The 27849-nt window shown below is 41.4% G+C and overlaps 1 protein-coding gene across 1 annotated transcript in view; it reads right to left on the bottom strand.

Moving 5' to 3' along the window:
* The window catches only part of LOC149144468 (tail fiber), a 51084-nt gene extending 27073 nt beyond the window's left edge, over positions 1-24011 (bottom strand). The window contains exon 1 of the mRNA XM_089446355.1: positions 23742-24011. Within this exon, the coding sequence (XP_089302481.1) occupies positions 23742-23851 (110 nt within the window). The 5' untranslated portion in view covers positions 23852-24011. The remainder of the gene's footprint in view (positions 1-23741) is intronic.
* Between the last annotated feature and the right edge of the window lie 3838 nt (positions 24012-27849).

Here is a 27849-nt window from a genome sequence, read left to right as displayed (position 1 = left end):
TTTGTGGAGAATTTCGGGACTAGAAGTTCTTGCTCCTGAGAGAGCCAAACTCACCATTTTAGGGCATGCGCAGAAGTATTACTGGCAGAATTTGTGGGGTTGGATTCATCTTATTTGTGTCAAGTTTTAGAAGGAATCTCACTCACATCTTCCAGAGGAAATTTGCAAGGCAATCCTACAAATAATTGAGAAGGAATTGGTGACATATCCAGCAATTTGAATTGTGGAAGACACAGAAACTATCAAGGAGGGCGTAGCACCAAATTTGGGTAATTTCGAGAGGTTGGAATTAGCCCAAATCATTTTTGGGTTTTGTTGGACTAGCCTTAAGGAGTATGCTTCTAATTTTGCATAATTTTTTGGATTTTGGTGCCCCAAACCAGTGGGATTATTTAGCAGCGAGTTAAGAGTGAACTTAAATTTTGGGTCCCGGGTGGGTGGTAGAATTTGCCAAAACCCTTTCTGGGTTTTCCTGGGTTTTATGTGTGGAGACTCCAGAAAAATTGCAGAAATTTCTGGGCAATTTTAAGGGGTCAAATACAGAGTCGTTTCCCGTTGCAGCAGTAGTTTACACCAGGCAGGCCGTAGTTTCTTATAGGAGCTTTTCCAGTGCTTGGAGCCATTAATTTGTCACCTTGGTTTGGCCTTGCTTGCTGTAGCAAACCCAGGTTTCTCTTATCACAATTATTGTACTCATAATTTATTATATTAATACAATGGCTCAGAGTTTTGCCCACATTTCAGTGTTTATTTGTGTATGGTTATGCATGCTTGAAATTTGTAGTTGTAGCTAGTTCTTTGCTTCTGTTATCTATTGTATTTTTCCATTTGGAACATTACAGTGGTATCAGAGCATGATCTTGGCCAGTTGTGGGGAGGCTAGCAATATCATGGAGGAGTTAATCAGGCAGAGCCAACAATTGGTGAGGTAGAACCAACAAATCCTAGAGGGGATGCAACAAATGATACATAACCAGCGGAAAACCCAAGCATATGCACGCACACCCCAACCGTACAACACCCATATGTATGGTCAGTCTGGCCATCCAACCATGCCTCATTTCTTGGATGAACAGGAGGAGGAGAAGTATGGTTCAGGGGTTGGATCATCAGGGAGAGGAGGGCAGTTAGAGGGTGAGTCCAAGAGACGATTTTGCTGGTGGAGACCTGGTTTTAGAAATCAGGAGCCTGAGGAGGAGGCCGAGGGTATGCAAGGTCATGAGGAGCACGTAGATACACCCAGTGTGACACAGGAGCCACCCTTGCGAGAGTTTCCTTTGGTAGCCCCGATTGACATATTGGTGGATACAGTTGGGCACACACCCATAGGACCTTCCATTGATGAGGTGCCAGCAGACGCAGAGGTACCTAAGTTGTGACAGAGTTCCCAGATGACCGCTACCTACAGCAGCAGGGAGAGCTCCTTGAGGAGCATGAGCTAGATGGGGATGTTATGCTTGAGGAGCTACCTGTGGTGGGGCAACTCAGGACTCCTATTGAGCCCATGATGGAGGAGGATGGGCAATCATCTTTAGGGCCTGCCATCTACGGGGAGCAGACATATATGCAGGAGGCTAGCAGAGTTGCAGTACTTGCAGTCAATAGCTCTCTTCAGGCTTACATGGAGAGGGTTTGCAGTATTGTTAGGTTACCTCTGCATGTTGGAGGGAGATTGGCTGAGTTACCTAGACAAATTGTATATGTTGACCAAGACAATGAGACAAGGCAACATGAGTTGCAAAAAGCACATCACTCACAAGGTGGAGTTGTTACGTACATTGGTGCTCTTGCATTTGATCCCTCTCATGTGATTGGATGGCGAGAGGTATTGAGTTGGTACCCAATGGAGCGGGTTAGGTGTTGGGTTGTATCCATGGCCATAGCTCAGTAGGGGTCGTGGGGTACCAGAGGGGCTCAAGGGCAAACTATTTTTCGGATACAGGTGGGATTCCCCATCACATCATGAAGTTAGTTCACAATGGTAGTACTTGTGCACTAGATACAAGGATTGAGGGCACACACCCACAGTTTTTTATCAGAGTTCTGAGCAGCTCTATTGGATAGTTGGATCGACAGGTGAGTAGGTGGACTCCATGAGTTGTCTTGGCATGTGGATTAGGCGTGGAGTCGCAGGATGATCAACATACTCTTGCAGGGGCTGATCCGAGGAGGTGGCATCCGCAGGCCACCAGACAAAGCATTGTACGAGGATGAGGCTTTCCTACGGATATGTGGGGTGCAGAGGACACCAGGCAGCAACACCTAAGTAACACGGTCACTGGCACATAGGGAGGTTTGCCTGTTAGATCTCTCTGAGAGGATTAGGAGGGATCTCCACCCATTCGAGGCTATGGAGGTGTGGTACTAGAGATGGCGACCCTACCAAGATGCAGGTTGTTGCACACTGACTCGACCTCTAGCGGTGGCATTCTGTGGTGTATAGAGATATGCAGTGATGAGCGTCTCTTGAGTATATCCATAGGAACTTGCATACAGTCACAGAGGAGCTAGTTGTTGTCCCTTGATGCCCTCATCACAAGCAGTAGGGCGCAAGAGACTCACCTGAGGCGTATGGATGTGACCCAGAGTATCATGGACAAGAGAGGAGTTTTCCTGTTGGGGCAGATGGACTATACGCGTGTTGCCACGTGGAGGCATAGGGATGACATGGCATGTTGCAGAGGTAGCATATGCTTTGCCCCCGAGTCCCCCCTTGAGGGTATGATTATGGGGGATCTATATGACACACCTTTGGCAGGGAATTCTTGTTTATTTTTGGTAGCATCCGATGTGACTAGCCATGAAAATTGGTGAAGAGACTAAGGCACATAAAATCTCCAAGAGCCAGAAATGGTTTGGGGAAATTCCACCCCGTTCGAGAGATATTAAAATAATTAATATTTTTAATGGGGTTCCTAAGTCTAAACTTAGGAAAATTAAAATATTAATGGGTATTAATATAAAACTGGGTGAGAATGTTCTAAATGACATGGATCAAGCCAAATCTAATCTTAGCCATTGATTAGGGACTTAATCTCAGCCATTGAAGACTCAACAGGAAAAGTATAAGAGGAGGCTTGAGGGTCAGTCGGAGACACACCATATTGATCAATCAGTTCGATTTTCTAGAGTGGGGTTTCGCTGAGAGAATCGAACTAGTGATCTGTTGCAGCAAGGGGCAGTTCGGCACAAGGCCGAGAATACATAGCAGAGAGGCAGAGATAGTGCCAGAGAGACAACGTAGAGCATGGAGAGGCTGACGCAGAGGCAACTAGGAGCTACGCAGAGGCTAAAGAGGCCAGCGTGGGTGACACAGGGTCTGAGGGCTGACGCAGAGGCTTCAGTAGCTGCGCAGAGGCTAGCAACACTGACGCAAGGCCAAGAGGCAACGCCAGGAGATTTTTCGTGGGGCAGACTGAGTGCTGGTGAGCTGGGAAGGGTGACGCAGTCCCTGCATAGTGACGTAGAGAAGTGGAGAAGCTTGGAGTAGCTTTCATTGTCCAGCTAAGGAGTTGTCGTAGTTGTTGTGGGATCTATCATCCGGTGACTGATCACCCAGACCATCTCTCTCCAAAGAGAGGTACTTCTGCCAAGGGCATTCTCTGTTGGGTGAGCCATTTCTAACACCCTAGTTGTATTCAGAAATGCTACATAATAATAAAACCCTCATATATGTTGCACTGGTTTTCCGGCATTGGGTTTTTCCAAGGACGATTGTCCAAAAATAACGGTGTCCCTTGTGTGATTGTCTCAGTTATTTCAGTTGTTGATCTGTATATGAGTTAAGGTTGCATTTGTGTTTATTTCAGTATTTATATTTATAAATAACTTGTTAATGCAATGAACAAGTAGGAGAAAGTAAACCAGATAATGCAGTGGGGATTTCTAACGTGTCAAACTTAGAAATTTCAACATGGTATCAGAGGATTGCAGATCACAGGAGAACTAAAGGCACCAGCGAAAATCTGAATAATTTGCAGCAGTAGCAGTTGTCCCAAGAGATAGCGTTGTTCCAAAGCAGAAGCAGTAGAGAAGAAGTGATGCAGAGGGCCTGCGTCATCATTTCGAGCCAGAAGGAGGGTCAACGCAAAAGCAGAGAGAGGCAGATCAAACCTACGCAGTGCCTGGTCATCTTTCTCAGCCAGGAAGGATCGACGTTGTGGCCAGGAGGAGCAAATTTTGTTGTTGTCGGGATTGCGCAGAGCCTGAAAGGCTCAGTTTCTTCAGTTGTCAGGGCTTGGGGAGCTGTGGGCAGATTGTGATTGACAAACTGGTGGGGCGCTAGTTTTGTCAGAACAGAACAGTACCTAAGGAGACAGAACCAAGATAGAGGGAGTCGCTACCTTGATGGATTTCTAGCCAAGAAATCCAGATCCGAGTTGCAGTTGCAAGGAGGATTGGAGAGGAGCAGTTCAATAGCTGGCCAGAGGATTTCCAGGAGGGAAATTAGGACTTAGAGGGAGATTTCCAAGAGGGAAGTCGAATCTCAAAGGGAGTCCAGAAAAGGGGCTGAAATGGCAGTGAACGGACTAAGGGATCAGGACAGGTTGGACGGGGCCTCCAACTTTGTCATCTAGAAGGCCAGGATCCTGGTAGTCCTGGATCAACATCGCATCAAGGACTTTGCCTTGAGAGTTGTGGCTATCCCAGTCGACCCAGCTGAGAATGAGAAGTATGAGGATGCAATGGCGAGGGCGAAGTGCATGATCCTAGACAGGGTCAAAGATCATGTCATACCACATATTGCTGAAAAGAACACAGCAAAGGAGATGTGGGATACTTTGACCACCTTGTATCAAGGCACTTTCGTGTAGCGGAAGATGCTATTGGAGAATCAGCTGCAGTCATATCAGATGCAAAAGAGAGAGCAGATAGATTTGTTTGTCCTCAGGTTGCAGGAGATTCGTGACCAACTTACTTCCGTGGGGTCTACACCGGATCCAGAGTTCATGGTGAGGACCGCCCTGAATGTAGTCTCCGAGGAGTGGGAGACATTTGTCCAAAGTATTTTGGGCAGGGCTACTCTTCCAGGTTGGGAGGAGATGTGGGAAGCTCTTCGCCAAGAAGAGATCAGGATGTTGACCAAGGCGGGGAGTAGTGGCTCTAGCATCTCCTCTAACTAGTTCTTTGCTTCTGTTATCTATTGTATTTTTCCATTTGGAACATTACACATATCAAGTGCAAATTGCAATTTACATATTCATGTGAATCATGATAATAGATATTAGAATCATTAGTATATGTCCATTGTCATACTACATTCAAAATTTTCCCTGAGGCATTTCCAAACATGAAATAGAAATTTCAAATTTTCAAAATTCCAAAAAAAGTGAAACTGAACAATGAACAAGATTAGGCTTCCTTAAGCCATGTCATCAACATCACTAAGGTCTTCAATCAACAGGCTCTCTAGGGAGGGATCACTCCCATTTGGAGCCTCCTGCCCATCCATAGAAACTGGAGGTAGCTCAATAAGGTCATCTAGTTGTATCTCCTTGTCCACACATGTAGCATCATTTGTGTATTGGTTCCATCTCTTGAAAGACCCTCCCTGTACCCCGGTCTTCACATGATATGAGACAAAGCGTACTATGAATGTAAACTAAGTTCTCAAACTTCTTTGATTCCAACATGTTTATCTTCAATGAATGGATGAAAACATATGTGTTCCAATTCCTCTCACAAGCTGAGGAACCAGCTACCTACCCAAGTAATTGTATGGAAATCCATTAATGGAAAATTGTTAGGAGAAGAGTCAAGACAATGTTATGTAAATTAAATTAATTAAATAATACAAAAACAAGATGAGAAACTAGCTACCTGTCCAAGTAATCGTATCACAAATTTCTGCAACTCAGGAGCATCAACACCATGAAGCCACCACCAATCAATGGGATCCTTCTTCTTGCCCTTCTCAATTAAAGAATCATGTGAACCAAAGACACCTCGGCCACATGAAAATTGGGTTCGTATCTGAAAGGCCTCTTCTGTAGAACCATAGACTTTTTTAATAACAATATTAAACCCTTTCACCACCTCTCTATCTTGGGAAGGAGGTCTCCTTCCTATTGTGGGATCATACCATTTTGGATTAACTGCATAGCCTACCATGTGAAGTAAGGTGTTTAGTTTATTCCACCCCCCATGTATAAATGATTTCAATTGTGGCCATAAAGTAGGATCTTTCCTATCTGTGATGAATTGGATCCTCTCACACAGAGATTACATGTTCTCGTAAATCTCGCCTAAACATGGACCATTTGTGCCTCCATAGCGAAGCATATCACAAATTGGCTCTATAAACTCCATAACAAGTTTGATATCAACCCAAAACTGATCTTCCAAAATCAACCTCTTCACCTCTAAAGTTGTGTCTGAGGTAGATAGCCTCCACTGGTCCCACGTGTCACTAATAATTGTGGCAGCGAAAACATCCTTCATCTCCACAAACCATCTAAGCAAAATGTAGTAACTTGCAAATCTAGTATCTGTTGGTTTAAGAAGCTCCATTTTGGCATGCTTGCGTAAATGGCTTGTGAATGGTGGTGGTTGCATATAAACATCTAAATTTTGCGGCCATTATCAATTAACATATGGATCCATTCAATTTTCTTGATGCCTTTCAATACATTATTCAAAGAATGCATTGCACATGGCATCCAAAAAATATGCCTACAGTATATCAAGAAATAAAATAAAAAATGGAATATTTCAATCTGACATCTACAATGATTTATGATTCAATGAATATTGAAAAATAAAAAAGATTTAAAAACCAAACTTGTAATAAAAAAAATTAGATTTGCCACTAACCTGTACTCCTTTTGGACCATCACTCTTGGTGCTTTGCAAACTGGAGTTGCATCAGTAATAACTTGAACATTCAATGGCTCCACCTCAACAATGGCTTCACATAATTGGTCTTTCAAGAACAAAGTGTTCTTTTCTTGACCAGAACAATCAATGGCCTTTAGAAAATATGGACCGGAAATGGAAGAGACAATCATGTTAATCAACGGACTATTTTCATAATCAGTCCAACTGTCCATAACAATGGAGGATGCATCTACACTACAAGATGCCTTCAATGTCGACATCATCTTCTCAAGACGTGATTTCTCCTTGTCCACCAACAATTTGGAGCTTCTCATGACTAGGTTCCTTATACCCTGGAGGTCCATTATTAATAGCACAAACCCTCTGATCAAAATAAGGTGAACAGGCTACATTGAAAGAAATGCAACATGCAAGAAAAAATCTTGCTATTGCAAGATCAACGCCCTCCCTACCTTTCACATCAAACATGTCATAAAGGCCACCAAGTCATGACTGGTAGTGCTTTTTGATGCTTTGGATGGCATGTGCTCATCACCAATTTGAACTTCATCATCATCATATGGTAATTTTTCATCATTGAAGTCATCATTTTCATCAACATTACGACATGGCTTGGAGATTGTCTTACCATTAGCCCTTTGTTGCTCTCTTTGTGCACTAAGGAGTCTAGTGGGATCATCTGAGTTCAGTGAAAGCATCAACACCCTACCTTGGTATCTTCATAACATAAGCTTTAACTCTGGTATAGCTCCCTATCCATTCAAGCTGACAGAAATTGCATTTTATTAATGTTGTCACCCCAGAGCCCTTTGGAGGTTTTTTCCTTTCCATATATTTCCGGAGAGGATATTGTAGATTCAATGAAGACATTCTTGATTTTGGAAATTAACCAAAATGCCAAACTTGAAATTAAGAACATTAGAAAATTAAAATCAAAAATTGTGGCTCGTATATATACATATGCATAAATTTTTAATGCGTCAAACACCCTTAAAACTATGCACTGATGTTAATTAAATACTAAAAATGTAAAAATGTCGAGAAAATGTTGGTTTAGCATGGAAGGGAAATTCTAGTTCTGATGGAAGGAATGCATGAAATTTCAAATGATAATACAAGGGTCAGAGGAAAGGTCAGTTCAATTGACTTTTGTTCACTATGGGAATAAATTTTTAAGAAGTTAAAACCATTTGTGAGCGGCAGCCCATGGAGCTAAAGGTTATAATTTAAATAAAAACCACAAGTTTAGTTGTGGCATCTACAATAGAAGTGGATGGACCCTACGTTACCCACTGCACACTGCCTCCAATCTCCAATGCCAACACCACAAACTCCTTCGTCGTCACCCGACCTATACGAATGGCAAATGCAAATGAAATTTAGGGTCGGGTTATAACTTATAACATGCTTTTTGTTTTATAAAAAAAATAATTGCCTGACGTCGCAAACGAACCCGTCAAGTACCCATTATCAGGGTTCAGTGAACCTGTTAATTTTAGATAACAATGGTATGTTCTATGCTTAGCACAATTTACTTCAATGTTCCTTTAGCAACCCAATGACAATTTCCAATTATTTCCATTAGCAATCACATTGACAATAAATGTAGATAGAACATAAAAACATATGTAGAAGACAAGCCAAGACAAGAGAACACCAAATTTGGTGGATACCAGGGGAAAACCCCAATGTGGGGAAAACCCTTTGATCAAATCTTTTTATTATTATTCAATAGTTCGGCAGAGAGAGAGGGTACAAAAATCAAATTCACTTGCCCAATAGACTGTAAAGTTAGCCTTGTCAAATTCTGCAGTCAACTGCAATCCAACTTCAACCCTAACCAGAAAGTCAATGTTGGTCAAAACAACAGCAAAACTTCACCAATGTGGCTCAATCTTCTTTGATCAAACTCGGCCTGAACAAGAGGTAAAATGCAGCCCAAAGCAGCTCAGTCAAACTCAGTCAAAGGAGAGAGAAAATCTGCTTTGATTTTCTGCGTCAAATAGAAGTCAACCTGAAGTTAATGTTGTTCAATATGCTCAAAAAATCTCAATTTTTGTGCCCAGAAATGCAGCCTAAGGAGATCGAACCTCTACCCTCAAAAACACAGTCAAACTTGGTCAATAACCCTTCGATCAACGTTGTCCTAAAACTCTGAAATTTTCAGCTTGCAATCTGACCCAGAAATTCGTCCTTCATCCACACGTGTGTGTGTGTGAGAGAGAGAGAGAGAGAGAGAGAGAGAGATGATCCTCAAGCTGTACGAACCAATATGATTAGGAGAGAGAAGAATTGGTAAGTGAGTGATGTCCAAATGAGGTGAGAAGTCACTCCTATTTATACAATTCGTTGAGGGTGAAAGGACACATCTATTGGGCTTCTTGAGCCTACATTAAGTTGAGGTTGACCTTAACAATTTGTGCATGTGAGAGAATAAATTCAAAATCACACTTCTGCTTGTCCGAATGAGATGATCTTTATATCAAATTTGGACCTCTTGAAAAGAGGAATCCAATGCAATAATCATCTCCATCATATGAGTTATCCCAAGGTGGAATTTGGCTCTAGTTACCAAGTTTAAAACTCCCTCTCAACTAAGGAGAATTCCACCTACCAATCCATCTGCCGTAATCATGCCATCCTGTCATCATGTCCCATCTTTGTCATCACTGCTCTGCTGAGCCATGAAGTAATAATGAAGAAGAAGTGATCGAGAGTGAGTCACAAGACCTTACCAATCTCCACTGACAAAAGTCAGTCCTTGATCCCAAACCAAGTTGTTGAACACCATGCATCCTAGTCATATGGAGTACGGCAGTACACGATGCGTCCATCAGTGGTGTTATGGTCCCCAACCATTTTTCCCAACTCAATGGCCAGATGAGAGGTACTTCCCATGAGTCTCGAACTCCATGGGTAGGATGTATGCTAATGCATCAGCAGGAGAAGGTGAACCACTCATCCTACTCATATGCCATAGGAGAGGGTGAACCACTCATCGTATGCATATGTCAATCGTAGGGGAAGGTGAACCACTCACCCTACACACATGTCAACCACCATGGGATATCACAGGGGAAGGTGAACCACTCACCCTGTACATAGCGTACCACTAGAGGAAGGTGAACCACTCACTCTATGGCCGCTCATAGCTCAAAGAAGTACCCCAAGACCCTAGGAGCTCCCAGAGCTCAGAGTCCAACTCATGCGGGACCCTCATATGAGGGTCTTTCCACAACTCCAAGTCTCTCTCGGAAGGTTAAGAATTTGACCTTCTCCAAGGGCTTTGTGAGAATATCTGTGACTTGCTCATCCGTCCTGATGTGTTGGAGCCTTATTACTCCCTGTTGTACCATATCCCAGATAAAGTGGTACCTGATATCAATGTACTTGGAGCGGTCATGGAACATGAGATTCTTTGAAAGGCGAATCCCACTCTGGTTGTTGCAGAAGATCGCGGTGGTATCCAGCAGGTGCTCAAATAGCTCACTGAAGAGCTTCCTCGACCAAACAACTTCAGAACAGGCCATACTCGCATTAATGTATTTGGCCTTGGCAGTGCTTGAAGCAACCGATTTCTGCTTCTTGCTCATCTAAGATATTGAAGCAGACTCCAAAGAGATGCAACACCCAGAGGTGCTCTTACGATCCACCACACTGTCAGCCCAGTCGGCATTTGTATATCCATGTAGCCTCAAATTCCCAGCAGTGCATCTCAGTCCAGAGTGGATTGTGCCCCGGAGATATCTCAAGAGATTAATGCAATGAATGTGATGAGACTCGACCAGAAATTGACTCAACATGTTCACAGCGAAGCATATGTTAGGATGGGAGTTTACCAAGAACATCAAGGCCCCCACAAGTTGACGATACTCGGAAGGGTTCGCTAATTCAAGCCCAGCAACACTTCCACATAGCTTCTTGAAGTTGACTTCCATCGGAGTAGACACAGACTTGCAATCCACCATCTCACATCTCAAGCAGCATCACAATGTATTTTCCTTGAAAAAGGAAAATCTCACCTGGCTTTTGCCAGACCTCCAGCCCTACGAAATAGTGCATCAGACCTAGGTTCTTCATCTCGAATTCGGAAGCCAACTCTGTCTTGCATTGATGAATGAGAGGGTCATCACCTGTCAGAAAGAGATCATCCACATAAAGGACCAAAATGAGAGGCCTGTCCTTTTCAACCTTGAAGTATAGATTCGGGTCAACATTGCTCCTTGTAAATCCCAGCGTCATAAGATAACTATCTATCCTCTCATACCAAGCCCTGGGGGCTTGCTTCAACCCATAGAGGGCTTTCTTCGACCTGCATACATGTGTCGTACGATCTTTAACTTCAAACCCCTCGGGTTGTTCTACATAGACTTCCTCCTTAAGCGAGCCATGTTAGAAAGCAGTTTTGACATCCATTTGGTGTAGGCTCCATCCTTGCAAGGTAGCAAGGGCTATGATCGAACGGATAGTGGTATATCGAGCAACTGGTGCAAATATCTAATCATAGTCCACTCCTTCCTTTGAGAGAAGCCTCGAGCAACGAACCTGAATTTAAACTTTTCATCACTCCCATCAGCTCCATGTTTTAATTTTGTAAAGCCATTTTGAAGTGAACACTGACTTGCCCTTGGGTCTAGGAACCACATCCCAGACATCATTCTTCATGATCAACTCATATTCCTCGTTAATCGCATCCTTCCAGACTTGGTGCTTCACGGCTTCTTCGATTGTACATGGCTCAGATTTGTACAATGATACTCATGACAGCTAAGTACCCTTGGTACCTATTCGACTTCTTGCTTTTATGAAATTTACACTTGGTGCAAGATGTCTCTCCACATCTTCAAGAGTATCTTTGAGCCACAAAGGTCTTTTTCTTGAAGTAGAGAGCTCACTAGGAGGTGGATCAATGGGATCCATCGGACCTTCAACATCGGGCATTGGATCATCTGCCGGAGATTCATCTTGCTTTCATGCATCATCTTCATTGTCCTTCCTAGGTATAGGAAGGTCTCGGACTTTCCCAAGGGCGGAATCTTCATTGAAAGTGACATCATGACTTATTTCCACTTCTCTTTGACCAGGCACATAGATTCTATATGCCTTCGAAGTTTCACTATAGCCCACAAACGTTCTTTACTTCCCATATGAATCTAGCTTGTTTCTTTTCTCTTTCGACACATGAAAATATATGCAACAACCAAAAATTCTAAAATGAGAAACATTAGGTTTCTTATCGGCAAAAACTTCTTCAAGTGTCTTGAAGTCCAATGCTTGATGCGAGCATCTATTTTGAACATACAGAGCGATGTTGACAGTGTCTCCCCATAAGAACTTTGGTAGGCCTTGGTCATGAAGCATGGCACGAATGGCTTCTATGATAGTTCGATTCTTCCTTTCGACAACACCATTTTGTTCAAGAGTATATGCAGTGGTGGTCTCCCTCTTAATGTCAGCTTCTCTACAATAGTCATTGAATTCATTTGATTCATATTCGATTCCATTATCGGTCCTCAATATTTTGATCTTCTTCCCTGTTTGATTCTCGACCAAGGCTTTGAAAGAGCAGAACCATTTGAACACTTTGTCCTTCTTTAAGAAATAGATCCATGTTTTGCGAGAGAAGTCATCCACAAAAATTGTGTAGTACAAATATCCTCCCAAAGATGTTACGGGCAACATAACTGATAGATCATAATGGACCAATGAAGAATATTGGTAGTTTGACTTTCACTTGAGGGGAATGGTGGCCTTGTATGTATTCCAGCTACATAACCCTTACAAACTCCTTCATGATCTAAGTTGAATTCGGGCATACCTGTGACCATCTTCTTTACGTCAGATAAAGATTTGTAATGAAGGTGAGCAAATCTTCGGTGCCATAATTCGGATTGAAGAGAAGTATCGCAAGTCATTGCTCCCAACGGACTTCCTCCAACCTGATAGAGACCTTCAACCCTAAATCCAAGTGTGAATGCATCTTTTGGGTTCCTTTGCCAAACACGAACCTTCCCATCAACGAATGTCACCTTGAAACCTTTATCTTCCATCGCAGAAATAGAGACCAGGTTCTTTTTCAGATCAGGTACATACAACACTTCTTGTAAATGAAGGGTTTGACCTTGATTTAAGTGAAGAGTAATAGTCCCAATTCCTTTCACGGGATAAGTGGCATTATCCCCAAGTATAATCTCCATATTTGTCTTCTTTTCAATCAAGTTTGAGAGGGCCTCCTTGTACCTAGTGAAGTGCCTTGAGGCACCACTATCAATCAACCAATGATCCAATGTATCTGGAGGAGAGGCAGTGGTGAGGGCAGAAATAAGATAAAATTCTTTTTGCTTTTCTACAACATTAGCTTCTTCATACTTGGAGTTTCTCGACTTCTTGGGAGGACGACCATTTCCATATCGAGCAGTGGGAGCATTCCTTTTTCATTTGTTATTGAACCTGTTGCTCCTTTGATTGCCATTGCCTTTGTAGTTGTTGTGGTTGTTGTTGTCATCATCTCTTGTAGTATCCTTCTTGTGAGGACACTCTCTAGCAAAGTGGCCAAACCTGTTGCAATTGAAGTATCTTCCTTTTCTTCTTTCTTTGAATCCCGGCTTGAACCCTTGACCTTGTCTTCTTGGACCAACATTGTTCTTTCCTATAGCATGAGCAGAGAAGGCAGTAGGATTGTTTCCATTTGAGAGCTTGTCTCTTTCCATCATCCTAATTTCTTCTTGAGTGCATCTAGCCAATAATTCATCAAATCCTGAAATCTAGTCATTATTGAGGATGGTAGCGTTAAACACATTCCATTCTCTTGTAAGGCCTCCAAGTGCAATAAGAGTGAGCTCCCTGTCACTAACAACTTCTCCAATAGATAGGAGATCATTCTTGATTTCGGTAATCCTCATGAGGTAGGATTGAATGTATTCTCCCCTATCCATCTTGATGTCTTTCAACTTGTTCTTGAGAAAGAGGACTTGATTTGCATTATTTACTTTGAACATCCTAACCAGCTTGCCATACATCTTCTTAGATGTTTCCAAATCAGAAATATAGGCAACAAAAGGCTTGTGAATAGAATCAACAATAATTTTCTTAGCTTTAACCTCACCTTTCTTGCATTTTGTTTTTGCAGCAGCGAGTGCACTTGAAGGAGGCTCCACTACTCTTCCTTTGACATAGTCCATAGCATCATTTTCTTCTAAAGTCAAATCCAGAGACATCTTCCATGCATGATAGTCGAATTTGTCCTTAAGCTTGTCCTCAGATTTGAAATAAGATGTAGTCGTATTTGAGACTAGTTCCAAGTACTTGTCCAACAGCTTCCCTTAGTGATTTCTTTTCCTCACTCTTGCTTGGGCTTTGTCTTCACCTGAGCTCTGATACCATGTTAATTTTAGATAACAATGGTATGTTCTATGCTTAGCACAATTTACTTCAATGTTCCTTTAGCAACCCAATGACAATTTCCAATTATTTCCAGTAGCAATCACATTAACTTAATCACATTGACAGTAAATGCAGATAGAACATAAAAACATATGCAGAAGACAAGCCAAGACAAGAGGACACAAGATTTGGCGGATGCTAGGGAAAAACCCCAATGTGGGGAAAACCCTTTGATCAAATCTTCTTATTATTATTCAATAGTTCAGCAAAGAGAGAGAGTACAAAAATCAAATTCACTTGCCCAATACACAGTACAATTAGCCTTGTCAAATTCTACAGTCAACTGTAGTCCAACTTCAACCCTAACCAGAAAGTCAATGCTGGTCAAAACAGCAGCAAACTTCACCAATGTAGCTCGGTCTTCTTTGGTCAAACTCGACCTGAACAGGAGGTCAAATGCGGCCCACAACAGTTCAATCAAAGGAGAGAGAAAATCTGTTGTGATTTTCTGCGGTCAAATAGAAGTCAACCTGTTTCTGTGCCTAGAAATGCGGCCTAATGAGATCGAACATATGCCCTCAAAAGCACGGTCAAACTTGGTCAATAACCCTTCAGTCAATGTTGGTCAATATGCTCAGAAAATCTCGATTTCTATGCCCAGAAATGCGACCTAAGGAGATTGAACTGTTGCCCTCAAAAACACAATCAAACTTGGCCAATAACCCTTCAGTCAACGCTAGTCAATATGCTCGGAAAATCTCTGTTTCTGTGCCCAGAAATGCGGCCTAAGGAGATCGAACTTCTGCCCTCAAAAACACAGTCAAACTTGGTCAATAACCCTTCAGTCAATGCTGGTCAATATGCTAAAAAATCTCGATTTCTATGCCCAAAAATGCGCCCTAAGGAGATCGAACTTTGCCCTCAAAAACACAGTCAAACATGGTCAATAACCCTTCGGTCAACACTGGTCAATATGCTCAAAAAATCTCGGTTTCTGTGCCCAGAAATGCGGCCTAAGGAGATCGAACTTTTGCCCTCAAAAAACAGTCAAACTTGGTCAATAACCCAGAAATTCGCCCTTCATCCAAATGTATGAGAGAGAGAGATGATCCCCAAGTTGTATGAACCAATCTGATTAGGAGAGAGAAGAATTGATGAGTGAGTGATGTCCAAATGAGGTGAGAGGTCACTCCTATTTATACAATTCGTTGAGGGTGAAAGGACACATCTATTGGGCTTCTTGAGCCTACATTACGCTGAGGTTGACCTTAACAATTTGTGCATGTGAGAGAATAAATTCAAAATCACACTTTTGCTTGTCCGAATGAGATGATCTTTATATCAAATTTGGAACTCTCTAAGAGAGGAATCCAATGAAATAATCATGTCCATCATATGAATTGTCCAAGGTGGAATTTGGCCCTAGTTACCAATTTTAACAGAACCTATTTGAGCAAATGAACCCAGCCCATAGTTATTGAGTATCGGGTTCTTATGGGATGAACCCGATTTGTACAGGTTCGTCTAGGACATACCCACTCTGGCACCTGGTTTGTGGGGACGAGAACCCGGGACGGGTTCGCAAATTCGTGCTTCACAGGTATGTACTTGATCACATCTTTATTGAGCATTAGACTTTATGTACATGAGCTTTTTTTTATGTATGTTCGTGAATTTGTAATAATGGTATAGTCCTAAAACTTTATGGTATCATATATCAATATCTGTAAAAGTCAACTTTTCTATAATAAGGGCCTTATCACTTTTATTAGTGACTTTACCTTTAAGTAGTTTTGTTGTTTTTTATATAAATAGGGGTTCCCCCCCCTCATTTTTAACACACAATCATTTTATCAATACAATCAACCAATGCATTGAAGACTTCTTCCTTTGTTACTTGTATTTGCAAGAGCAATTTATCGTTGGGTGTGCAAGTGCCCCCACAATTTTCTCTACTTTTATCTCTTTATTTGTCTTGCTCTTAGGTTTTTGTTTGTATTACATCAATAGTTGTAGTAGTGATCCCATTTTGGGTACAAAAACATTGCAAGCTAGTATTAAAGCTTCAGCGAATTTTTCAAAAACAAAAAATATATATGGAGGGTTGAAGCCCAATATGTGGAAAAGAAGTTCACAAAACAAATGATGCAATTGATGCATCCACAACATCTAGGCAAAAGGATCATTGTCATTGAATTGGATGCCTCAATTCGCAACCCTAAAAACTCTTAGGAGGAAGAGGTGGATGTGAACCCTTGGGGAACAAGAGGTAAAACCATTCCAAATTTACCTACCACATAGAATTCCCACACATTCACTTTGAAAATTTGGATAAAGATCGCATCCCATGAATTTAGAGATGAAGTAGGAGTACATGCATGGCTAAGAAAGATCAAGCCAACATACATGGCACAACACATTCACACCAAAAGGGTATGCTAAATGCATCCCTACAATAATTGGATGGTTCATCCCATCCATAGATCGAGAGATTGATTGCTAAAATCCCTATAGGGGACTTTGGTGAGTTTGTAGATGAATAAATCAAAGACAAGACTATAATCAAGATGAGCCTTATGATATTCAATTCAAGCACTTGTTTTAGAAGTGCATGGCTACAGAAGAATACACTAAGATATTCCAATTCTTGGAGTCAAAGGCCAAACACTATTCAGATCTAGTGAATAATATCTACATCTCAGCTTTGAGGTCAAAAATCCACACAGGCATAAAAATATTTTAACCCAATTCTTTGGAAAGAGTTGTTACTATAAATAGAAGAGCAAAGAGTCATGATGAGGCTATAAAGACAAAGGTTGTGACAGCCCCACCAAAGGTTCTCATATGAGCCGCATTGAAAAAATGATGTAAACATTTGCAATGTTTGAAATAAAAGAAAAAAAGGGGACTGAGTCATGGGACACGGATTCCAGAGCTGGGGATGGAGAATTGTTGTTTGGGATGTTATGGTTTCTTGCGCAAAGAAGAAACTTGAACTTCATGACAGCCATTAAAGGCTGGTTGATGCATGAAGTAAAGGGACTAGCTCCTGAAATTTTGAAATAAAAGAAAAAAAGGGGACTGAGTCATGGGACACGGATTCCAGAGCTGGGGATGGAGAATTGTTGTTTGGGATGTTATGGTTTCTTGCGCAAAGAAGCAACTTGAACTTCAGGACAGCCATTAAAGGCTGGTTGATGCATGAAGTAAAGGGACTAGCTCCTGAAATTAAATGGGTTGAGGAAAAGTACTCAAGCCCATGCTTGCTTGAGAAAATACAACAAACAAAATAGGACAAAATTTATGAAGGGTTGCAACAGCAAGGACGCAGCAGTAAAAAGGGGAGACTCGAACTCCTGGGAGGAGGCATTCAAATAGGCGAAGAAAGCAGAGACCTTTCTTTCGCAGGGAAAGAGAGGATTTACTTCCGTTCGAGAAGCAGACCGAGGAAGGGACGAATAAAGAACCTGCAGCAGAAGCTTTCAGCAAGCAACGACAAAGAGAAGAGAAGAGAAGAGAAGGGGATTGGTTCTCTGTCCTTGGAGGCTATGGGTTGAGTGCCAGTCTCTGGAGCCCTATAACAGCTTCAGTTCCCTGGAGACTATGGTTTGAGATAGGATTCCTGGAACCCTGTAACAGCTTGGGTCCCTAGAGGTTGTGGGTTGAGACAAGAGGTATTTGGAGCCTTGTAACAACTTGGGTCCCTGGAGGTTGTGGGTGGAATGAAATCTCTGGAGCCCTATAACAACTTGGGATTCCCTAGAGGCTGTGGGTTGAGCTAGCTACTCTAGAGCCCTGTAACAGCTTGGGAGGAGACCATCCTGAATCCGAGACAGAGACAAGTTCGATCACAGTTCCTAGTTACTGCCCTGACTGGTACAGTGGTATCTGGACTCCCTAGGAGGGGGTGAAACATTGAATGTGCACAAGGGGTGAGGTTGGGCACCTCTGGACTCCCCATGTAGGCGAGAAGAAGATAAAACAGTTGTAGGGATTGAGGCAAGAGGTCCTCTGGAGCCCCTAGCTTATCCGGCAGCTTGAGTGTGGTCCTAACAACAAGAATTCCCCCCAGACTCTGGAATCTAGCTCGGGGGTGACAGTGGTTGCAGCTACCTAAGGTTGGGTGGAGAGTCGTAGTCCTAGACTCAGTTTCCCTACAAACAAAAAGATAAGTATTTGTGAATACTGCGTGCAAATTAATGGATTATGTTGCATTGTCATTTGTAATAGATATGGAAAAACAAGGATTGCCATTGTGTTGTTGTGTGAATACCTAAGGTGCAACTGTGAAGGGATATTTCCCTAATTTGTATGTTGAATATGTTTATGTATATGTGTGTGTACATATGTGTTGTGCTTGCACTTAAAAGTAAGTTAATAGCCTGAGTAATGGCAATCACAGAGTATTTGAAGTTACAGAGTGGGAAAATAGCTCCACAACAGTAGAGCCTAAGCTATAGAGCAAAGGTGAACTCTTACTCTGAATAAAATGCTTATGTGTGTCATAAAGAATACAGTAGCTAAATCTAAAGAACTTAATTATCTATTTCAAACCCAAACCTTGAACAGTTAAACGAAGTGGGTTCTAAGACCCTTTTTATTATTGTACAATTTATAAGAAAGACCCTTTGTTGGCCATAGTGGGTCATCGTATACATCGAGGTAATTGCTTACAAGTTGTTGTGCCAACAAACAAGCAGTATGTGAAGGATCAAGGGAGTGTTCCCACGGTCAGTTGTGCCCAACGATCCTACTTCCATGGTATTTAGTCTTACTGGTGCATAAGCCTCCATTCCCGCAACAGGGATTTTGGCGATGAGGACTACGGGTCCCTGCCAATAGCCAAATGCTCCAGCAACCCATGAGCGGCCTCGAGGAGCTGCTAAAAGAGTTTGTGTGGACTCTGGAACTATTGGTGTGTAGCAGGAGAGGTGGGAGCCTCCCAGAAGCTCGCGCCAGGCCTCTGGTAGATATTAGATGCAGGAGCGCCTACGCCGCCATGCAAGGAATTCCCTACCCGAAGGCAGGGAAGGCCCGCGGGGTGGGAACCCCTCAATGTAGCTATCACCCAAGCTCGGAACGGGTAGCACTGTGGAACGTCTTAGTCTGACTTCAACGGAGTGATGATATCTTGATGTAGATCTAGGGGCCAAATAGACCTTTGAGACCAAACCGCGGTCAAGAAAACCAGCGAAGAAGCCTGTGCGATGGTGGATCTGGTCTCCCAGGAGAGCGTAGAGAACACTACTGAAGGCTTCGCATGGTGCAGAGTCGAAGTCCATTGACCGAGCCATCACAGAATGTTAAGGGAAGGGCATTCGTTGTGGCGTAAGGGAGAAAAACCCTGAATTTATAGGAAGGATAAAATAGGCTTATCCCAAATCAAAACCTCAGGCGGGAAAGCTTTTGATTGGAGCGGTCGAATTCTCCTCTTGCGCGATTGTCAAAGGAAAACCGACATGGACTATCTGCAGGGTCCACGCAGTCAAGCGAATAGCCCAGAGGTCGGAGGTCACAACCAAAGTTTTGGTGGTAACATAAGTAAAGTGATGTCGACCCCGACTTAGTCGGAGGTTGGGAGGTCAGACTATGTGCTGACGAGCGGATGCACAGCTGAAATGCTGAGCTGACTAGGTTGAAGGTCGGGGTCGAGCGGTCGGTAGGAAGGCAAGTCGCGATCTCTAGGATACGTCGATCCCGACTAAGTCGCAGGTCGGGAGTCGGCAGGTGAGATGGCGCTGAGAAGTAGGGAGATGCGTACGTCCCGACCACCCACTCACATGTTGGTTGGACGAGCCCATGGTGAACCGCCGCGTGGCAGCATGGAATTGTTGACTTCCATTCCATGCAAAAGAAACAAACAATTGCCAAGACTTTCATGAAATACCTTAACCATGTTATCTACGCAGATGGTGCTTGTTTTGATCCTACAAAGGTTCAACGCAATGTTGTTAAAAGCGCGATCGGGATTAAATCGGCGCCGGGAAAAAAGCGGAAAAAATTGGCAAAAGCGGGAAAAAAGCGTTTGGCACAAAAATATTCATTTTTTTTCATTTTTTTTCAATTTTTTTAATATCTAAACCATCTACAACATAAAATAAATACATTGACACATAAATATGATAAAAAAACTAACATATAAGATGTTTAATATCATTTCTAGCGCTAAAATCACACATAACATTGAATCATGTCCTGAATAGTAAGTCCTGACTCCTGAGTCCCAACTCAGCCTCAAAATATCAACAAAAAATATGATAATGTATCTCATCATGTCATAATGTCATATACAATAAAATGAAAGTCTAATCCTATTGATTTCCTCTGCCCCTCTTGCGAGAAAATGCCACAACTTTCCCTTTCCCTCTAGATGTAGATGCTGGTGCCCGTGCAGGTGGAAATGGCAGTGGAGTCTGATGTGCTCTAGACGTTGAAGAACTAGAAGTAGGAGCTATAGGAGGTAGACCACGTCCTCTACTGGTGGCAGGGGTAGCCCGGGCAGGTGGTGTCACCTGGAAACATTACAATCTCCCAATCCTGAAATCCTGAAAAACTGATAAGTCTGCTGGATTTTAAATGAAATCTAAAATTCTACTTTCTCCATATGAAATCCAATGAGGCTGGAACCACTCTCAAACATCCTGAGTCATTTCATGGTAATGTTAAAAATTTAAGTAAAAGTGACATTCTCATGGATGAAAATGAAGATTAAGGAGAATGTCACTTTTACTTTAAGAATTTAACATTACCATGAATAGCATATCCATACTAGGGCCTAGACTTGATCATTAAGCTACCCCACTCAAAAATTATTTGTTTCTTTCAAAAAACATTGCATGAAAAAACCCAAAAAAAGTTATAAAACTATGCTGTCCTGAGCCCCCACGATTTTTTCGTTAAAAATCGCGTTTTTTTTCGAAAAAATCGCGTTTTTTTCGAAAAAATCGCGATTTTTTCAGTAAAAATCGGCAAAAAAAAAGTAGGCGATTTTTTCGTATAAAAATGATCGGCAAGATGAAAAAATCGCGATTTTTTCATTAAATCGCGATTTTATCGCGATTTTAACAACACTGGGTTCAAGCCATTAAAGAGTGGCCAATAACTACAAACCTTCAAAAGTTTCTTGGATGTTTGGGCCTAGTTGAATGACAGAGAACAAAGCATGCCCACATATAATGAGAAAATGCTTTCCATACTTGAAGTGGTGGCCAAGGGGCATCAATTCCTCTTCAGTACTAAGATTTTTATTAGAATTGATCACTGCATCTTGTAGCACTTACTACCACAAGGTACTTTAACAGAGAAACAGAAGATGTAGATTGATTGCCTTCAATCGTACGACTTTGAGATTATCTATGTGAAGGGTAAAGAGAACATTGTTGCAGATGCCTTATCTCGACAAGATGAACCACCCACCTTCAAACCCATCTCAATCAGTCAATCTGCATCTTCACAAGTGTTCCCCATAGACTACATAATGCACCCTACCACAGTTCAACTTCCCGGGGACATTATTGATGGAAAGAACAACCAGCCTTGGAATATCTGGAATTCTGTCATCCTCTTCAGAAAATGCATCTATTACAACATGGCCCCGCTCTTATACAACAGACTCTTTAGTATAGGCATGCCTCTCCCTCTACCAATAATGCAGGGTTTCACAAACTTGCCAGAACATCTCTTATTGGCAGAAATGAAATCTGATAGTGAGCAATTTGTGGCAGAAAAAGACATATTTCCCTTGAGCTGCAAGGAAGAGTGGAACCAGTTGTATAGTGCCAAAAAAATTATCCCCATAGGCCTCTGAAAATTTCATGCTACGATAAGTAGATTCTCTTCTACCTCTTATAAATCCATGTCGTCTTGAACAGTCACCGTGTTCTTGTGCTATAAGACGCTAAAATCTTTGGTTCAATAGCTCCAACAAAAGGTGATTAGTTTTATGATAGAAAATGGAGCAATAGGGAAGGAAAGAAAAGGCATCAAAACCATATTGGAATCAGCAGTTGTGTGTGCATTTAAAATGGAGATAAAATCATGTTGTTGTATTCGCATTTAAAAATTTCTAAGAGGGGGCTAAACAATAACAGATTTTAAAAAAGGCCCATGGACGAGGAGCCAGAATATTGTGGGGAATGAATGAATCACTCTTCGCTTCCTTGGCCTATGTTATGGGTAGGGTACGAATTCTTCAAAAAGCAAATGGTGTTTATGGGGTTGGGCAGAAGAAGAGAATAAAACTGATATCTAATTACAGAATAGAATTGTAGACATACCACTGTGTTGAAAACAACCATTGATACCTGATTTATCAATCAATCAGTTCATAACACAGCAGTCCTTCATACTTCCCGCAGAGCAACTTATGCCTATATTATTTATGAACTTTTGCTTTTCTTTACAGAATAGATGCTTTGACTCTTCTTTGTCCAATAGGAGATTTCAGATTCATTAATTCAATTATGTTTCGTCCTCAAATTTTTGCACCTTTTCTACCAAGAGCTCCGCAATTCCTTTACAATATTCTATGGACTTTATTTCTAAGAAAAAGATTATACATTGCCAACAGAGCATTGGTTCATTGATAAGTTGATGGAGTATTAAGTAGCGCACCAGAGTTCCAATCTCCCTGTGGTCTGCCCCATCCGTATGGCAAGAGTTTCAAAGAGATAAGGCTGTGTGTGAATTTCAAGGGGATGAGGCAGGCTGGGTATCAGGCTGTGCGTTTCAAAGAGATGAGGCCGGGTCTCAGTCCATGCAGTTGTTTGTAGAATAACTAGTGATCCCTCAGACCTGGCACCGGAACCGAAGGAAGTCCGTTCTAAGCAGTGCAACCCAGCCAGTCGAGGCATGTTTCTGGAAACGCTTCTTAATAGATTATTATAAAAATAAATAACCAAATATTAACTTATTAAAAGAACAAACGCATCCATTGTTGTATTTTACTTATTAACAACCCATTTACTGTTTCAGTATCCTGAAGGATCTTGAAGCAATAACCATGGAGCAACTTATCTTCGAGGCCACATTTTAACATTGCTCTGATGTCAAGCCCCGCTTTACCAACCTGCACAAATTCTGGTCAGGTTCTGCCACACACCATAAGGATTGGGCAAAATCATTGTGGAAGCTTTTTCAGCCAACAGAATATCAGTAAGGTATTCAAAGAATGAAGGGGCATTCAGAAACAATTTCTTCCGTAATTCCTCTCCACAAAAGAGATCCATCTCTGGAACTGTAATCAACATATGCCCTTCAGTTCTTCCGATACATGTTATTACACTGCATAGGGTCTACACCCATAGTATTAAAATTGGGCAAACTACATGCAATTTATCAAACCAAGCCTTAAAAAGTATGCTGGACAATTAGACCAACCGCCCTTTTTTCATTTCTCTATAAATGGTGCCATTTATTTTATTGCACTTATGTACTCGTCTACGAAGTTATACAGACAACCAAGAAAACAGAAATTAAAGTGCCCACAGAGTCCAGATCTAAGAGCAGACCAGAGAGTGTACCTGAAAAGAGGGATCTGTAGGAATATGAGGAGAAAGTATATGCGAGAAGCAATATACGGTATGCGGACTCCCAGCCTTGAAGCTGAGGATCTGGGCTTTCCTCCCGCCATATGTCCACCAGATCTAATATCCCTCAAATGAATTCTAGTGGGTACCTAGTGATCGAGTTGAAGCCCTGAAACATCGATGTAGGAGGAGCCTCTCTAATTCCTCAGGGGTCAGGGGTCAGGCGTCACCCATAAAAACAAAGGTGTGGAACCCAACATATCGACCACTTTGACTTTGTTTTAAAGCAAAGTTTAGGTGGGTTGCTAAATTCTCATAACTTTTTCACTTTGGGAGCCATTTCCCTCTTTTAAAGGGAGGTCGTGGACTATGGAGAATGGCTAATTTTTAAGTGGAAGTTTATATCTGAGTAAAATTTAAAGAAGAAGATTTTTAAGTGGAAGTTTAAATCTGAGTAAAATTTAAAGAAGATGATTATACGAAGAAGCAATTGTTTTATAGGTTATTTTTAGTTTAGTGGAGCTTAAAAATATTTTTTTTTTCTTTCTTTTTTTTCTTGTTCTTATGTTTTTTTGGTAAAAGGTTATATTATATGGTTAAATTTAGATGAGATAGAGTTTGTATATGTTGATAATTAATATTGATTTATTGTAATGTGGTATGTCTTTTTAGAAAGAAAGAAAGAAAGAAATTATTTTAACGTCCACAAGGCTAAAGATAGCCTATGGGACAAATTGCTTCTTCATCTGCTTGATGTATTCAGCCATTTTTCTGTGAATGATCCAAAATGGATCTACAATAGACTTCTAAGCCTATAAATATTCCTCACAGAGGAAAATGAAAGTCAAAGGATGCTCTTGGAAATAGTCTCATTGCGTAGATCCTTTCAATCTGAATCTACTGCAATTTGAATGGACTGAAATGGACTTCGGATGAAGAAGTTATGGCAAAAAGAAGATTGTCCATTATCCTTGGAAAAGGAGGCAAATCCTTATGAAAATGGGCTTAAGGCTTTATATGTGTTCCTTAAGGAAATCGCATCGGAAGAGGTGTAAAGGGCGGACTTAGACCAAAGGCCAGACGGACCCCCGATCAGCGATCTCTGATATATCGCATCGGAGGTAGGCCTACATGCGATATTGGAACCCCGAGTGAGGTGATTAGCGATTGCGATTGCAATCGGCCGATCAGCAGATCGGCAATCGGCACAGTCAAAGGGAAGACCCCCAGGGCCGTTGCAATAGTGATATGCCGATAAAGCGATTGGTGATCGAGATCGCGACAATACAAAGGGCCAATGTGATATGCGATGGGGCCGATAGCGATATGCCGATGCGATCGACGATCAGCGATCGGTGATCCCCGATCCAAAGGACCAATGCACATTGCAATATGAAACTTGCGATATGCCAATAAAAGGCGGACTCGATGGGAATTTAGACGTGATTTCATAACTTTTGAAATCTGGATTTTCGGATATTCAATGTATTCCTGTGTATTCGGTTTTTTTGTCATACGCTTATGCGATTGCGATTTGCGATGGAATGGCGGACCCAATGGGTTTATAGATGCGATTGCATATATTTGAAGTCCAGTTAAACGCTCCATGATGGTTTTTTCTGTGTGTTCCTTTGTAATTATGTTACAAACGAGATATGCATTATTGGGTAGATTTCGTTCTGGAGAAAGGCCGCCTTGTATTTCCCATTGTAAAACGGCTCCTATTCACTTGTGCCACGCTATAAGCGGGCGTTACTGTAATAGGAATGCGTTATACACAAAGAGCCACAGAGCTAGATGGTCAGACGCAGAGCCATAAAGCCGGTGAGCCAGAGGGCCAGTCGAAGAGCCACAGAGCCAGTGAGCCAGAGGGCCAGTCGAAGAGATAAAGGAATGATTACACGCAAAGGGATGGATAGGAAGTCGCAGAGCCGGAAGAATGCCTCACAAAATCCAGAGAGCACGATTGACAGAGGGAGCTCACAAAAAAATGTAATAGCAGAGAAGTTAGTCTCCCTTCAAGGAGCTCACAGCTGCGCAGAGCTAGAGCTCAAGATAGTTGCGCAAAACTAGAACGTCGATAGCAGCAAAGAGTCGAGAGCCAGAGCCAGAGCCAGAGCCGAGAGCCAGAGCCAGAGCCAGAGCCAGAGCCAGAGCCGAGAGCCAGAGCCAGAGCCATAGCCAGAGCCAGAGCCGAGAGCCAGAGCCAGAGCCAGAGCCAGAGCTAAAGCCAAGAGAACAGCAAAGAGATCAAATGATCGAGCTGTTGCTGGTGTCCAGAGTGTGCTGAAGACAGAAGAAGGAGTTCCAGAGACAGTTAAGAGAATTCTAAGGGAGTCAGAGAAGCCAGAAGCTCAAGAAGCTCAAAGCACTAACTGAATGAGTCAAGTCCAGAGAAGCCTAGATCTGTCTGCAGAGTGAGGACAGCCAGCGGGATAAGATGGTATTCTAAACCCATAGGTTCAGTTGTAAACCAATGGAGTTGAGCGTGGAGCTTGTAAAAGAAAGATTACCATAATCCCAAAAAGTTTAATCGAGTTTATTGGAGCTCAAGGAGACGTAGCCCAAGATATCAGGGTGAACTCCATATTATATTGTTGTCTCATGTGTTTGCTTATTTGTTGCATTGTATTTACAATTATATGTGTTTTACATCAGCATAAGCAAATGAAAGAATAACTTCGGCGTAAATCACATGTAGACAGACATTTGTCGACGCATTTCGAACCAACAAGTGTGGTTCATCGTCAGGACAAGTTGAAGAAACAGATCCAGCTTAGCATGTTAAATAGTCTGAGCAGAGACTCCAACGGCTAAATCGACCAACGACTAATTTTGACCTTAGGACCCAGGTCAAATTATTATTCATTAATTTAATATTATTATTATTTTTAATATTAATACATAAAATATTTTTAATGGTTAGTTTTAAAAATTAATTTATTTATTTATTAATAATTATTAATATATATATATATATATTAAAGTTATAATATTAGGTTATTAAGATAAAAGTTAGGATTAAAAAATAAATAAAATACTTTTAGTGGTTAGTTTAAGAAGATAATTTACTTATTTATTTAAATTATTTAATAATTATTGTTAATATAATAGATATATATATATATATATAATAATAGGTTGTTAAGGACGAGAATAATTTCAATGGTTAGCTTAAAAAGTAATTAATTTATTTATTTATTAATAATCACATATATATATATATATATATATATATATATATATATTCTAATTAAAATCATGAAGTTAGGGTTAAAAATATAAATAAATAAAATAATTTAAATGGTTAGTTAGAAAAGGTAATTTATTAAATAATATAGTCTTAATATAGGTAATTTATTTGTTTAATTAAATTATTTATTAAATATAATTAATATTATATTAATAATATAGTTAATCTCCCTTAAGGAAGCTCACAGCTGCGCAAAGCCAGAGCTCAAAATAGCTGCGTAGAACCAGAAGGTCCATAGCAGCAAAGAGCTGAGAGCTGAGAGCTAGAGCCAGAGCCGAGAGCTAAGAGCCAGAGCCAGAGCCGAGAGCCAGAGCCAGAGTCAGAGTCAGAGCCGAGAGCCAGAGCTAGAGCCAAAGTGAGAGCCAAAGCCGAGAGAACAGCAAAGAGATCAAATGATCAAGTTGTTGCTGGTGTCCAAAGTGTGTTGAAGACAGAAGAAGGAGTTCTAGAGACAGTTAAGAGAATTCTGAGGGAGTCAGAGAAGCCAGAAGCTCAAGAAGCTTAGAGCACTAATTGAAGGAGTCAAGTCTAGAGAAGCCTAGATCTGTCTGCAGAGTGAGGACAGCTAGCGGGATAAGATGGTATTCTAAACCCATAGGTTCAGTTGTAAACCAATGGAGTTGGGCGTGGAGCTTGTTAAAAAAAAGATTACCATAATCCCAAAGAGCCTAACCGAGTTGATTGGAGCTCAAGGAGACGTAGCCTAAGATATCAGGGTGAACTCCATATTATATTGTTGTCTCATGTGTTTGCTTATTTTCTGCATTGTATTTACTGTTATGTGTGTTTTACATCAACATAAGCAAATGAACTTAAGGAATTTGGTCAGTTAAAAACAAACACAAGTAT

The sequence above is a fragment of the Pinus tabuliformis genome, chromosome X (genome assembly GCF_031772625.1).
Source record: "Pinus tabuliformis cultivar Carrire ecotype Pingquan chromosome X, CPIR1, whole genome shotgun sequence".
In the NCBI taxonomy this organism is placed as follows: Eukaryota; Viridiplantae; Streptophyta; class Pinopsida; order Pinales; family Pinaceae; genus Pinus; species Pinus tabuliformis.
The sequence above is the reverse complement of the archived record's forward strand: the minus strand, read 5'-3'. Positions and strand labels throughout refer to the sequence as shown.